This window comes from Amblyomma mixtum, chromosome 3, assembly GCF_055824585.1.
Source record: "Amblyomma mixtum isolate Tamu chromosome 3, ASM5582458v1, whole genome shotgun sequence".
NCBI lineage: Eukaryota > Metazoa > Arthropoda > Arachnida > Ixodida > Ixodidae > Amblyomma > Amblyomma mixtum.
Genome location: NC_143014.1, coordinates 98,736,033 through 98,750,925, shown reverse-complemented (window position 1 = coordinate 98,750,925; position 14,893 = coordinate 98,736,033). Strand labels below are relative to the sequence as shown.

The following is a 14,893-nucleotide window of genomic DNA, read 5'->3' as shown; positions in this document are numbered from 1 at the left end:
CACAGGGCGGTATGATACGCAAATAGTGCACAGGGCGGTTGGTAGGGCAAATCACTTCTACTAAATCCGCGCGCAAAAAGTAGTTCACACTCCGTGAAAATTATGGCCAGAGAGCCCGAACACTGAGCGCCTCAGAGCCTCGACCGTGATTTTCAATGCTACTACATCGTTTTATGCCACTCTCTGTATTCATCCAAACAATGACCAGAGTTTCGAGAAGAACTAATGATATGTAGCGAAGTAGTATAGTTTCGCGGACGCGCTACTTCAGCAACCTCCGCAGAGTTGCCTGCTATGTATGAAACTGAGTATAGATGGCGATGGCACCACCTTCCCAAAATGGCGGCGCCCAGCACTCAGTCACTGTGCGGGTAGTGCAGGAGAGCTCCTCGCTCGTCATTACAGGCCAGACTCTAGGAAGAGTCGCCGCTTCAGGAAACACTGTGCGCGACTCGGAAGCCACTCCGGCCCCACGTGGATTGAACAAGGAACTTTTGAAACAATGCGCACATACACCAACACGAGCAGGTGTGGTGGCAGCAAGAAAACATCATGAACACAGCGGTTCTTTGCTGTGCTGACAGTTGCGCACAGAGTCGAAAAGAACTGCGCGGTAAGAAGTGGCAATGCAACCAACTGTTATACGGTGTGCAGACATGCCCCATTTTGCACTCACGGTGTGGTAAAGGATATTGCAAGTGTGTGTTGACAGCAATAGATGGCAAGCACACAGCAACACACCCACCGCAAATGTTCCCAACACAGCAGCAGCCCAAGCAGCCATAAACCCGCGGATCAAAGAGATTTGAGGCGCAGGTCATCATGCAAAGCACCAAAGCGCTCGCTTACCGTAAGGTGTCTCGCCATTCTTTGTCCGCGCATTCAGGTCAGCGCCAGCTTGTACCAGCATTTCCAGTACATCGGGCTGCAAAACGAGACAAACGGGGATGTAAACAACAGCCCTACTAAAGGGTGCATTGCAGACAGCTCAAAACGACAGCCCTGCGAGTTTCAGTAGGTTGTCATCAACATTTAGGCAAAGTGCCAATGTACTAACCGACGGTCTTTTCACATTGGTCACAATGTGATCTAATCGGCTGCGGAAACATTTACTAAGTTGCTGCTGCTTTGTTGCCTCAAAAAACTCGCACCTGCCGTCCGCTGATCAGTCGCTTTCAGAAAACGACCCACTAGGCTGAGCAGACGCGTATGCAGCACACGAACGGGCACCACAGCAACACAGAGTGTAGAAGGTGGCTTGCTTGAAAAAGAAAAGAAGAAAAAAAAACTTTCATGCATACATACGTGAGTGAGGCTCAAATGTGTGAGGCTATTGCAGTGCTTTAGCACAGCAGAGACGTGTTAGCATAGATGTACAGGGAGCTTATTGCAATAGTTTGCATCAACGTCATAGCGACCACCTTCTTTGGGACCATAAAGCACAGCGAAAATCTGGGCTAGCCACCCTACCTGGGTGTTTTACCAATTCGCTTATCGCGAACTGGTTCCCGAGCACACTGTATCCAAAGATCGTGCCCGTGCCATCATGTGAAAATTATACGCCTACGCCAGTACGCCTCCGCTAAGCTAAAATGCCCTACAAATGCTCTTAGCATACCGAAGACCTATTAGCAGAGACATATACCAGTTTACTGAAGGCTTCTTGCGCATGCGCAGTGGCATGGGTGGGGCCAGGCACGGCCACTGAGCATGTGTTGCCGGCGTCTGGTAAACCGGTATGCGTCTACTGCACGCACACAGTGGCATATGGGTGGGGCGAGGCAGGGCCATTGCGCATGCACAGTGGCTCCGCCCTGGTCAGTACTGAGAAAGTCGTTCATAAGTGCATTCATTGCGTACACGATGACTACAGCCTCTCCCTCTCTAACACATGTGCACACATTGCACACATCACTGTCTTGTCACGGAAGCGACCCCTAGACTGGAAAATTTCTCTTGTTTAAAACAGCTGTCTGAAGCACTACTAAGTGACACGTAACCTAATAAATTTTCGCACAGTTACACGTCTCAACTGACAATGCTCGCTCAATCCATGTGCCAGCATACAGATTAAATGTCACAGCAGTTTTCTAAAGGCACAGTTCTCCCACAGAGCCAGTCAGGAGCCCTACTTGGCAACACTACATAACATTAAGTGATAAAAACCCCAGGAGTTCATAAATAATACACTTCGCAAGAAGAAAAAAAAAACACAGCAGGGTGACGGGCCCTGTGGGCGGCACATCGTTGAGAGTCACTGGGTGACACAAGACGAAGGAAATGGCCAGGAAGGAAACATTACTGCGCTTCATGGCACCACCCACCAGCCACTTCAATACACCGATGTCAGCACCAGCGTGGTGGCAGCTCAAACTTCAAGTACAAGTCAGAGCAGCCACCGACAAACCGAAAGCGCTAGTCATGTTACCTGCAAGATCAAATAATTATTTCTACATGCCACTGTAACATTGGCAGTTATGAAGATGCCATGCTCAGATTCATTTCGACCACCTGGGCTTCCTTTATCCACCCAGTGTTCCACCGAAATTTCCACAGACATTTCTGCACTTGGGCCCCATAAAAATGAGGACGTCGCAGCTGGGACCCAATCAGTGACCTTGGGCTCAAGCACCGAACACCGCAGCCACTGAGCCACCATGGCAGGTCACATGGCAGAACAGAGCTACAAGAGTCCTCTGGTTCAAACTTAGCTGCACCGACCTTGAGTGCAGGTTCTTTCCGTTCCTACGCCTGTATAAATCTTTCCAATGAGGGCTCCGTGAGGGTCGCCATATTGCCCACTGGGCTGTTGTGTGCACATGACACTTGCACAATGGAAGCGGCAGCAGAACCAGTTTGCAACAGCCCACAGAGGAGGTTTGCGGCATCTCCCTTGCCCGACGGAAAAATCTATAGTTTGACATGATTTGAAGATGACCACTTCAGGCTGAGCCTACTCAGATTAAAGTGAACTTTCGTGGTTTATTCAGCAAAAAAACCTCAAAAGAATATATGCGTTTAGCTACAGCTGAATGATTCCTCTATCCTACATCATGATTCTTAACGCAGACTAAGCGACAGTCACACCAAGAAAATTTATTAGTACATTTTGGCCGGAACGAACCCGATAAGCTTCAAATCACGCGGGACTGTACAGTTTCACTGTCAATGAAACTAGGCCATTTTTGCTCTAGCACTTGGTGAAGAGCACCCTGAACTGGAGGCATGCAACAATAAAGGAGGTGACTTACTTCAACCAGACTGTACGGTGCACATTTTCAGACTGCTCTAGAGTGATCTAAAATGGCCTTTCGAGGATGCCATTAGTTTTGAGAGCTCGCTCACTGCTCCATTCGCATGGAAAGCTGAGTGCTCCAGTGAATGCATCATGCAAGAGCCATGCACCAAATATTCAGCATGCGCACTATATAATCGCTAGGACTGCATCATCAATAGCATTGGCGAGCAGAGAAGACCGCAAGTAATCTCACCGCTCTAGATAATCGCAACCTTTGTTGCACTGCAGCTCAGGCCACCCACTGCCAGCATCCGTAAGGTACGAAGCATGTGAGATGGGCAATCGACGCAGGTATTTCATATGGTCGCCGTGCTTTAACCGACTGCGCCTTCATGAAGAGCAGAAAGTTGAGCAGGATGCACCACTCACATGGCCCCAGCAGGCGGCTGCATGAATTGGCTGCCACTGGTCATTGTCGCACACGTCGGTGGACACGTGCTGGTCCAGAAGAAACTCTACCACAGACACGTACCCGTTGGCTGCTGCGATGTGCAGCTAGAAAGAAAAATCAGCACATGACGAACAGGTCACACTACTTCTCCCAGAACACATGCATATGCATCAGAAGGGAACAAAATCAAGCCAGGCCTCCTCCGAGATGAGGCAATGAGGCGCACTTACAGGGGTGGCACCTTGCTCGTCCCTGAATTCCAAATCACTGCCCGTCTCGCTGAGACTCTTCAGGTCGTTCAGCATCATCACCTCATTGGCTGCCCTGGTCTCGTCAATCATCTCCTGGGTGATGCCTGGCGCAGAACACAAATGCTTTACGTGACGTTCCAAACCCACCGAGTCAAATTAAGTCATCTGACAGGACCGCATAAATGGCAAGAATTATCTGAAAGGTCACACTGAAAACAAACAAAAAAAAACGAAGTCCAAGTGCACAACCTTTGTCACTTACAATGGTGCTCATAATGCACAATCTCTCCTCCATTCATACACGAATGAAAACAACCCGAATGAAACAAAGAAAATGTTTCGTTTCTGCCTACTCTTCAAGTCGCCACACGATGGCCGCAAAAACAAAACAACCGGTGGCCGACAGGGATCAGCCATCACAAAGACTAAAAATTCTTCCCAAAATGAAGGTGCAAGCATGTTACCAGAACGTTAGAGCATAAGCACGTGTTTTGAGTGGGTTAGGTGAGGGCTTGGCAACCTGAGTCACCGAATAAATTGACGCCAACAGATGAAAGCTGTGTAAGCTTACCTCTTTTGGCCATTTCAGACTCGATGTAGTCTAGCGTTGGTTCATCCTCGCAAATGTCGTATGGCATATTACCGTCGGCGTTGACAGCTAGCAGGTCGGCACCCCTGGAGAAGGCAGGCAGACAGGTCAAGATATAAAGGAAGGCATGGCAACTCTGGGCAAACACCTGAACTGCACTGCCCCGGAGTTCTTTAACCTGCACAGAAATCTCAGTGGACAGGCACTTTTGCACTTCGCCAGCAATGAAATGCGGCAGCTGCGACCAGGAATACAATCCGTGACTGCCGAAAACCACAGCCACTAAGCCATCACGGAGAGCGATATGGACGTCTGTACAAATCAAGAAAACACTAAAATGGAATCGTTGTGTTCAAGTGCCGCATTGTGCGTTTGCGTCTCTATTTGCATTAAATTGGAATGCTGGCGCTGTACAATCTAGCACAAAGTTCCACACTCGATGACTAGCAGAATTTTTCTATGCATAAACTGCTCCCAAATGGAGATAGAATGACAGCAAAGTAGGGAGAGTGTTGAAATCTTTCAGCAAGAAATGCAAACTGGCATGCCACTTGTTTTCAATCTAAAAAATCTAAAAAGACAACTGAGTGACAAGAAGATTTGAGAAGTAGTCCAGATCTTCAAACAGGAACAAAGACCACCCCTTCGCATATTTGGTGCTTTTAGTAAGATAGAGTGAGCATAGCCCCTTCAAAATCACTGATACGAATTCGCCCACCTGGAGATGAGGTAGCGCACGAGGTGGATGTGGCCGCAGGTGGCAGCTGCGTGCAAAGGCGTCCACTGCTCGCTGTCCTTGGCGTTCACGTTGGCGTCGAAGTCGATCAGCAGCTTCATCATCTCCTCACTGTCGTCTATGCAGCACTGCGAAAATGGCAGACACCAGCGCAGTGTTCACACATCCCCATGCCCTTACGAAGAATGCGCACTAAAGAAGCACCACTCGGTGATGCAGACAGCACAACAGCAGGAAAACCAGCCCAACTCTGCATTAAAGACGATGCTGCGGAGAAGTTTGTCTAAAGAAACAACTTCAGCCGGCCACGTACAGGACCAAGGGACCCAGGTGCACAGATTACATTTTGCCACAAAACCGCCGCATGAAGCATTTAGTTAGCTCTTCCACACAACTGTATCTGCCCAAGCCCGACGGCTTGAGCCGTTCTTGGCACTGGGTGCAGATGCTTGCTGCAAGTGCCACTTGCTAAAACTTTTTCCAGATGCTTCATGCACACCAACCACGTAGCAGCAGCTTTATTCTGCACTTTGAAAATTAAGAGAATTCACCATGAAGCCACAATGGCAGGAACAGTGCTGGACCGTGAAGCCTTCTGTAATGGATATGATAGTGTCATGGCGATGGTGGTCGACTGATCCGCTACGGAGCATGAATGACGATCACTTGTTCCACTGGAACTTTGAGAAGAATGTCTGCACGCACACTCGTCGATTAATGTGGTGAGAGGACTCACTTCAGCCCCATGCCAGACACCAAGCAGCAGGCACACATTTACAGGCCAATTCAGACAACATGCTCTGCATGCTGTTTTCACCAATGTAGGTTCTAATCATTGCGGTTGGCTAAGTGACTATTCCACAAAGGTCAGCTCTTTGACACCAACAGGAAGAAGAATGAGCTGTCTTGTATATCAGCCTACTATGACCCATCTGCTGCTCTCGAAAGAGAGCAGTGGGAGGGAGAAAACTAATCTTTGTAACCCTCACCATCTTTACACAATCCAAGCAACTGTGTGGTGCTTTATTGTGGCACTTTCTCAAAAGTCACTGAAAAAAGCATTTTGCTGAATTGCAGTGCGGTCGCAAAATACCCTGAAATGCATATTGGAGTGACTAAAATCGAAGACTAGATGCTCAATGCTGCCGAGAAACTTCCTGTTTTGCAAAAATAAAATAAAAAGCATTCCAAAGGCAATGCTCTAGGTCCACCATGAAGAAGAGGGCTCTTCCGCAGCACTCCCAAGGCGCAGCCCCATGCTTAGAATGAAAACGAGACCATTTAAAATCTGAGACAGGTAGCATCTTGCTCCGTAGAGAAAGCAAATGAGGAATGATTACAGTACCTGGTGCAGTGCAGTGAGCCCATCTTCGTTGGTGGAATCGGGACTTACTCCCAGCATAAGCAAGCGCCGAACTGAAAAGAGGAAAACAGTAGGGGGCGTAAGTATGGACTGGAGGCCAGAGACCTAATGAAAGCAAAGAAGCGAATCACACTGGTCTGTCTTGATTTGCAGCACCAGACCTTCAACACCTGAACGGATGCCTCTCATGAAATGATGCTGGCCGCCAGCCATGACCGACATGAGCCTTTGGACTCCTCACAGCACCGTTGGTGCTGCTTGTCGTGCATATGTAACAGTGAATGAATCATGACGCTTAAAAAGACAGCCTTTGCAATCAGAATCAGCACGAAGCATTACGAAGGCATTACAGGATGCGTTCATCACAGGATTGATTCCAATACTATCACGATGAGGGAAAAAAATGGCGCCAGTGTCGCAGCGCCACGAGCGCCACGGATGGCGTGATTGCTGCGCGCGCGGGTGGGACGGCTCTTCGACTCGGGAATTGGTCATGTACGGACATGTCGCCACGGCTCTCCACTCTTCGCTGGCAGGGCAAAGCCTCGGGGGAGGAACGTTCTCCCGCATCTCGTCCCGTCCGGCCAAGGAGTATCCCCTGCCCTAGCGTGGACTAACGTTCGCTCATAACTAGAGACCGGATTTTAGGCAAATGCCTATTTTCTTCAACGCTTCGTAGGCGCACCATTTTTACATATGAGCACGAATTAGGTGTTGACAATATGTTTAATACTCTTTTTATAGTGCCTATAAATGCCTATTTTGGGTGTCAGTGCCTTTAAATGCCTATTTCCGACGTCGGTGCCTAAAAATGCCCTATTTTACAGAAAAGGAGCCTGAAATACGCTGTGGTTTTGCTTTCAGATTCTGTTTGCTTTCGAATCCATTTCGGTTTTGAGTAGAACACACACGTGGCAACATTAGATGACCTCGTCAGTTGGCTGTGGTGAACGCTGCACCTACGCCGGCTGCGTACACAATACCAACCACGTCAGCCGAAAATATCGAAACAACCTTTTTCCTATTTTCTGCCATTTTATCGTGGCAGCTTGTTGATGACTTTGGCTGTTAAAATGGTAGTTGACCAGATGGCACCACATTTCGGAAAGTATACGGGGTAAGTTATAGGTTCGTCCAAATAATTCTCAGTTGGTTCCAATTGAAACCAACTGTAAAATGTTCCATAAACCTGCTGGAAACAGTTTAACTGATTAAAATTTTCACGTGGGTAACCTGCCTTATTTTCGTTCCTTGTGCCCCAGCCGCATGCCATTTTCTTCAAACGGCATTTGGCGGTAATCTTGTTGGAGCAGGCCACACTACACAGCTGAGAGTCGTGCGTGCATATGAAAGCGCATTCGTGCTTGTCTGCTACTGCTTCCATAGCTTTAACAGTGATTTCTAGATGGATGATGTTTATTTTACCATGGATCCTCGTGGATCCATGGTAAAATCCATCGTAGGCCCGTGCAGAACTATGATTCCTTTCGGCATATTCCGCATCAAGCTGCACTGTGTGTAACATTTTCTAGCACCTCGTATTTATGGTTTCCAAACCCTTCTAATGGCAAGCACCATTTGGTAGTCGCGTGGCTCCAGACACGTGAAGCCACAAACTATAAAACACTGTTTACACAAATGACAACATATTTTTTAATGTTGAAGCATCGTGTATGCCTGCAATAAATAAGTTCAATTCCTGTGTCAGCGAAGACTGACCTCATTTGTCAGGTGCTTTGAATTGACAATGTTTCTATCAATTTCTAAATACATGGCCTCCTGTTAAGGTGTTCATTGTTTCTACTTTTGTACACGACAAGCGAATTGTTTGTTTCGAGGTATACCAAAGTTTTTTGAAAGGGTTGGTAACCGTCCCTTTTGCTCTGCTGAAGCATTTGTATTGTACGAAAAGTAGCGCGACATTAGAAGCCTTAAAAAAACCGGCTTCTAATGTTCGCACCTTGCTTAAGGTCCCAAATCATTCCTGCTGTGTTTGTTTTATTTTACGGCAGATATTGCGCGCTGAAGTTCGGAACTGTGTGCACTTTTGATAAAGTTTATAGTGCCTATTTTTCTCCGTTAGGTGCCTAAAATGCAATTTTAGCTGCCTATTTATGGCGCCTAAAACGTGCTTTTTAGTGCCTAAAAATCTGGCCTCTACTCATAACCTTGCTGGTGAGTCGGACGACCTCGATTCCTTAGCGTATTTTGTTGCTAGCTGGCGTTATACAGGGTGTCCATGCTAACTTTAGCCAAAGGTTCGAAAAATAAGATTTTGGAGGTAGGCCAGGGAAACCATGCACTTACATAGAGCTACTGGCCGGCCTGCGCATCTAGGCAATTTTTTGTATTGCTATTAATTAAGTAGTAATTAAGATAACTTTTCTAAATGCGTAAATATTGACTTTAGACAGCAGATGTGAATACCGAAGTTGGAGAACACCTTCAGAAACCTTCATTCTATTTATTTGCGGTAAAGAAAGCCTCACGTGCATCTTTTTTCCGAGCTCCAAAGAAAGCCCGCGAAATACAAAAAATCACGTGACTAGTGCATTCGCGCGCCACGATTGTGCTGCTCTCAATCCTGCTTGAGTGAACGAAGTCAGCGCCTGGTATGGCGCGACGACCCATTGCTCCGGCAGGCCGATATCGACTGAGGTTGCGACGCCCGCGCGAGCCAGTCTGCAAGCGTGACGGTGCAAGTTGCAGCGAACGCACCGGGCATTGTGAGCGCGATGCAAAAGCCCAAAGTTGGCAAACACAAATGCGACGAGTTTTATTCGTCACCAAGAGGTAAAACAACACAAGCAAAATACTTGATTCGGTGGGCGGGGATGCCGGCGGCGACATTGCTTCACCTGAGGATTCGATCTGCGGAAGCAATGTCAATGCTAGAATAAGAGTGGCCAGAATGGCCACATGCAGTCGTTCACTGAAAGTTGCGTTTTTTTTTTTGCATTTGTGTTTGTCACCTTTGGCCATTTCATCGCGCTCACAATGCCCGGTCAGCGCCTCCCGGTGCGTTCGCTGCAACTTGCACCGTCGCGCTTGCAGACTGGCTCCCGCAGGCGCCGCAACCACCGTCGACATATCGGCCTGCATGCCGGAGCATCGAGGTCGTCGCGCCATGCAAGCATCTGATTTCGTTCGCTCAAGCCAAGATTGAGAGCAGCACAATCGTGGCGCGCGAATACTCTAGTCACGTGTTTTTTTTTTTGTTTTTTTTTTTATTTCGCGGGCTTTCTTTGGAGCTCGGAAAAAAGAGACGTGAGGCTTTCTTTACCACAAATAAATGGAATGGGGGTTTCTGAAGGTGCTCTCCAACTTTGCTATTCACATCTGCTGCCTAAAGTTAATATTTACGCATTTAGAAAAATTATCTTAATTGCGAATTATATAATTACAAAAAAAATTGCCTATGATGCGCAAGCCGGTAGGTAGGTGTATGCAAGTGGTTTCCCTGGCCTACCTCTAACATTTTCTCCTTTAACCCTTGGCTAAAGTTAGCCTGGACACCCTGTATATTGTTGTTGTGGCAATAAATGCCAGTTTGTATCAGCCAGAGTGTCGTCCCTTTGTTCCTTCAGAGCAGGGCCCGCCGCGGTCGGCGTGCGCTTGGTAGCGTACGCGACCACGGGGTGAGACCCAGCGGTTTTGAACTGTGTCAGCCGCGGTTAAACGGGGAGAACGTATATCCCCAATTAAAACTCCACAATACCTGCCCACCCGGTGGGCAGGTGAGCAGCCTGCCACAAAACCGGCTTCAGACAAACACACAATGGCCAAATGCGGGGAGTGGCCACTATAAGAGCTAGCGCACTTTAAAACTATACCAGAATGACAAAGGCTCCACTACTCCCATTCCTGGCTCACACTTCGCTGGCACTGAAGCTGAAGCTGCAAGTAGCGCCAGCAATCAAGGTCAAATAGTGGGGACTCACTCCGTTCCGTCCCATTGAGTGTTTCCCCGTGATGTCGCGTCCTCTCTAGTTACCTCGACTATCAAGGGAGACACCTGCGTCGCAGCAGTAGCATCACAAGTCGCGTTTACACGAATGCGACAGAAGTCAACTCCAGTCCACTTTTTGAGGGAAAATGCAAAAGCGTCGAGGAAGAGAGCAGAGGCCGAGTATTGCCTTTCCTTCTCAAAATCGGCTCAAGGCGCATTTTGTACGTCGCATTCATTAAAACGCGGCTACAGATGGCGTGACGCCGAGAAAGAAAGCCTCTCCCTCGAGGGAGAGGCTTCGAGCGTTGACGCTTCGGCGCGGCTCCGCTCTCCGCCAGCAGGCGAAGCTTCGTGGAAACATCCCGCGAGCTCGTCCCGTCCAGCCTCGGAGCTCTCCCCTGCCGCAGCGTGGCCGAACATTCTAATGTGGGCGAAAGTGCGAAATAACGCCGGGCTAGTTGCCGCTAATACCTCTGGGTGTGGGCAAGCGAGTGCGAAATAAAAGCGAACGCCACCATTTAGAGCGAGCGATCGCGTCAAAGAATGCAGTGGCGACATGTGTTTGATCCGCAGCGGACGAGCAGCGCGCCGCCATCTTGTCAACGCAACCCGCAACGTTCCCGTAGCGCGCGCGCGTTCTGGTGAGACGCGGCGAGACACGTGGCTCTCTGCGCACGCGCATTCGCTACCCGCACGGTCGTTGCGTACGTAAGCCCACTGCGTACGCCTAGCTAAAAGTGTCTAATTGTTGTAGCGGCAATAAATGCCTTGTGTCAGCGCACTGCTCACGGAACAAAGATATCGATGGCCGTGGTGATTCGGCGTGGCGGTCCATCATGCGGCCCTTCCAGGGACTAAATATTTCCATAAACATAAATGCATCACATGACGCAACGCTGCCGAACACGCCTCGTGTTAAACTGCAGCACACCGCCGTCTTGGACTTCCATCTGCGGCGCGAACAGATCAGATCAGCTTCACCTCGATCAGAGAACCTGAGTCTAATACCGTCGCCAGACGTGCCGACGACCCAGCAAAGCAAAACCATGAGCCAATCAGGCTAAACACACGTACGCTTTCTCACGTCTTTGCTGTAGTCTCCTTATTTATCGAGAGGCGTGCAGCCGACTACAAGTAAATATATCCATATGCAGTGGCGGTCCTAAAGAGGAGGGGGGGGGGGGGGGGTCGCCCCCCCCCCCCCTTTTTCCAAAAAAAAAAACCTTTGCACATTTTCCCGAACGTCCGCTTTCGGGCTCTCATAGGGCGAGATGTAATTTTTGACGTAGAACTGGAAAACTTTTTCCTCCGTGATGCGTCAAGTAGTCCCCTACTTTGTACGTTCACCGTGTTAGCGGCTGCCTTATTTCACACAATTCCACGTTCTCCACGTTGGTAGATATACAAGCACAATTCGTAGTGATTTTCGAGGTATCGCGATCCTGCCGTGCCCACATCGTTGTCTTGCCATGCCGCCGGCGCGGCGACGACGGCAGTGCCATTCACCTGTGGTTTCGGTGTCCAGCAACCTCGTCGGTGCGGCAAGGAGCCACCCATTCATGTCTTTATCCCACTATGGGACACAGCGACGCCAGATGGGATCATCCCTTTTTGGCTTGACAAGGAGCACCGACCAGCCGCCTTGAAGGAGGGTACTGAGGGCGGAACAAAGCCACTTCCTAGAACTGTAAGTAATGAAGGCCGCTAATCCCAGTGGTGAATGTCCACGCTGGTGCTTTGACCTTCGTGGACATGCCGTGGCGGGATATCTCAGCCGTCGGCTTGTTTTCCCTGGTATTCAAATGAATATTGCTCGCGTAAACGTTAACATTCAAATATTGAGTAATGGTACAACATCTATATACCTTTCGCCATTTATTTTTCAACAACAAAGCGCACAAAATTTTTGGCGCAAATAAAATAAATAAAAAGTGGTTGTTTCTATTTTCTTTTCTTTTTTTTTTTTGATATACGGAAATCTGTCCCCCCCCCCACCCTCCGCCGCCCCTAAAACCACGCTCTGGGACCGCCACTGTCCATATGGCGCTGTAGCCCAACACATTCTCATATTTCGACGAGTTACGTGCACTGGAGGGGTTGCTTTGCCTGCAAGCTTCTCGAAAGCGCATGCATTTTGGCGCGATGCAGACAATATTTGTTGGGGCACAGCGCCGAGAGTAACCGCGTTTTCGAAATTCTAAAAGCTGATTTGGATATTACTTACGGTATATCCTACACGCCTCTTGATAAATAAGGAGACTATAACAGGCTGGCAGGTTAAAAAGTTCACTCAGTATTAGTTAACCAGCTTACTAAAAAATAAGCGCGTCTTAGCTGTATTCCGATGCGCTACACGTACCGCTGATAATGCTATGCCAAAAAAAAAAGTGCTCTAGTAGCTCAATAAAGTCTATTTTAAAAACTGCAGAACATTATACATCAAACATCCAGCATACGGCGGCTTCGGCCTGGCCCTTATCGGAGACGTGTTCTCTACCTTATTGCACCTTTAATTTATCTGTACTCGAAATATCGGAATTTCACATTTCGCGTGGAAAACCTGAAAGCCTGCCTTCACTGAATGACTGCTGGCATCTTCCGACTAAATAAAAAACCGCCATTTTCCCAATTCGTCAGTGGGTGCACTGCTCCAAGTAGAAGACGGCGGCCTATTCGCGCAAGAAGAACACGCATACACGGGTCAGGACAGAATAAAACCAAAATTCGGAGACTACCACACTTTCGTGGCAAATGCCCCAGCATCGCAGTTCTGTCTTCGATCGCGTTTCGTTTGGCAGAAAAGAACCACCGCTGCAACGCCATGCGACAGACAACCACGCCTCAGTGACAGCGGGCAGAAAAAAAGGAGGGGTGCCCATCAATCACCGCTTCCCAGAGTATGAACAAGAAGGCAGCACTGGGAAGCGAAAGCAAGGCGGCAGACGAAAGGATGCGAGAGCCTGAAAGGGAAAAACAAAAACACGCGTCACTGGCCACCGCAGCCATGTCACAGCCCATAAAACGTCGCCCAGGCACAACTCGGGCCGACCGCGCTGGTGTTCGTGCCAGTCCAAAGGCCCAAGCTGACATGAGAAATGAAAAGGGGAAGGAAAAGAAAGTCAGGGGCCCTGCCTACTTCCTCTCCGCGCGTGTCATTCACGCCCCTTCACACCACACGCACTGGCGCCAGCGTCTGGCCCGGCCACGCCCGGCGCACCATGCACCGAGCCTTTCCGTGGAGCACCGAGGTGGCGCAGCCTGTCTGCACGAACTGAGGGCTACCATCCGGAGCAGAATCGCGTGGAATAACTGTGCGCGCACGCGTGCACGGTGCCAGAAAGGTAGACGCGGAAGTTCTCGAGAAAGCTCACACCTGTGTTCCTAGCTGGTAAACTCCCACTCATGGGCTGCAAGCTATTTCAACACTTCCACAGTCTCAACTTCAAAAAAGAAAAAAAGTAAGGAAGGCGGCACCGAAGAAAATGAAGTACCACGCAGAATAAAACGTTGAAGCCCCTTACCCCAGTACGTAGTCAACGTTTTAATCCAGAGACCATGAATATTGGCTAAATAGATGCAGTAACCAATCAGTCTTTTTCTTTGCTACATGTAGCCGAGACGCGAATTCTGCCTCCAGTGGCGTTATTTCCCACTATAGAACATTTACGCGCAGTGGTTACGGTTAGCCAACCGCTGATTACGTAAATGGCTTCGGCCACTGACATCACGGGATATTAATATACTGCACACGCGGAAGCCAATCGCTCTTCGAGACTACGTACACATTCCCTCAAGACGCAAGTACCAAATATGCGCCGCCCAAAGTTTGCGCTGACAGAACTGACCGTTGCCACCATGAGCGCTGTATGCCCCAGCTCTGTTGCAAATTTCGGAGGGCAACGCGCTAACGTCAACGCGTGCTGTCATATCGCGACAACCCGGAGATGATAGCTATTCACTGGCCGGCCGCTTGGAAGAAAAACAGAGATACAGCTGGTCCGAACGCCAGCCCGATCGAATAGACATCTTTCGTGCGGGCTTCACTCCTCTCGGGGCGTAATTTGGCGATCCATACGGCGGCTTTGGCTGTGCACATGATGGAGCACGTGCCTATTAGGATGATTTATTACAGCAGTTGGGGCCAACGGCCAGCCTCAGACACCGCAGTAGCGCAGCATATCCCCAATCCGTGCAGCACAGACGTTAAATATTTTGGCTGAGTGCTTTCTTTGTAATGATGCGTAAGACATTAGTTTGGTTTACTGGGGTTTAACGTCCCAAAGCGACTCGGGCTATGAGGGACGCCGCAGTGAATG

At 49.0% G+C, this 14,893-nt stretch overlaps 1 protein-coding gene across 5 annotated transcripts in view; it reads right to left on the bottom strand.

Annotated features, from left to right (window-relative positions):
- The window catches only part of MYPT-75D (Myosin phosphatase targeting subunit 75D), a 219,043-nt gene that overhangs the window by 17,110 nt on the left and 187,040 nt on the right, over nt 1–14,893 (bottom strand). For all 5 annotated transcript variants that reach the window (XM_089580355.1, XM_089580358.1, XM_089580356.1 and 2 more), the window contains 6 exons: nt 6,611–6,681; nt 5,248–5,393; nt 4,512–4,615; nt 3,920–4,044; nt 3,668–3,793; nt 850–925 (listed from right to left, as the gene is read on the bottom strand). In XM_089580355.1, the coding sequence (XP_089436481.1) occupies nt 850–925; nt 3,668–3,793; nt 3,920–4,044; nt 4,512–4,615; nt 5,248–5,393; nt 6,611–6,681 (648 nt within the window). The remainder of the gene's footprint in view (nt 1–849; nt 926–3,667; nt 3,794–3,919; nt 4,045–4,511; nt 4,616–5,247; nt 5,394–6,610; nt 6,682–14,893) is intronic.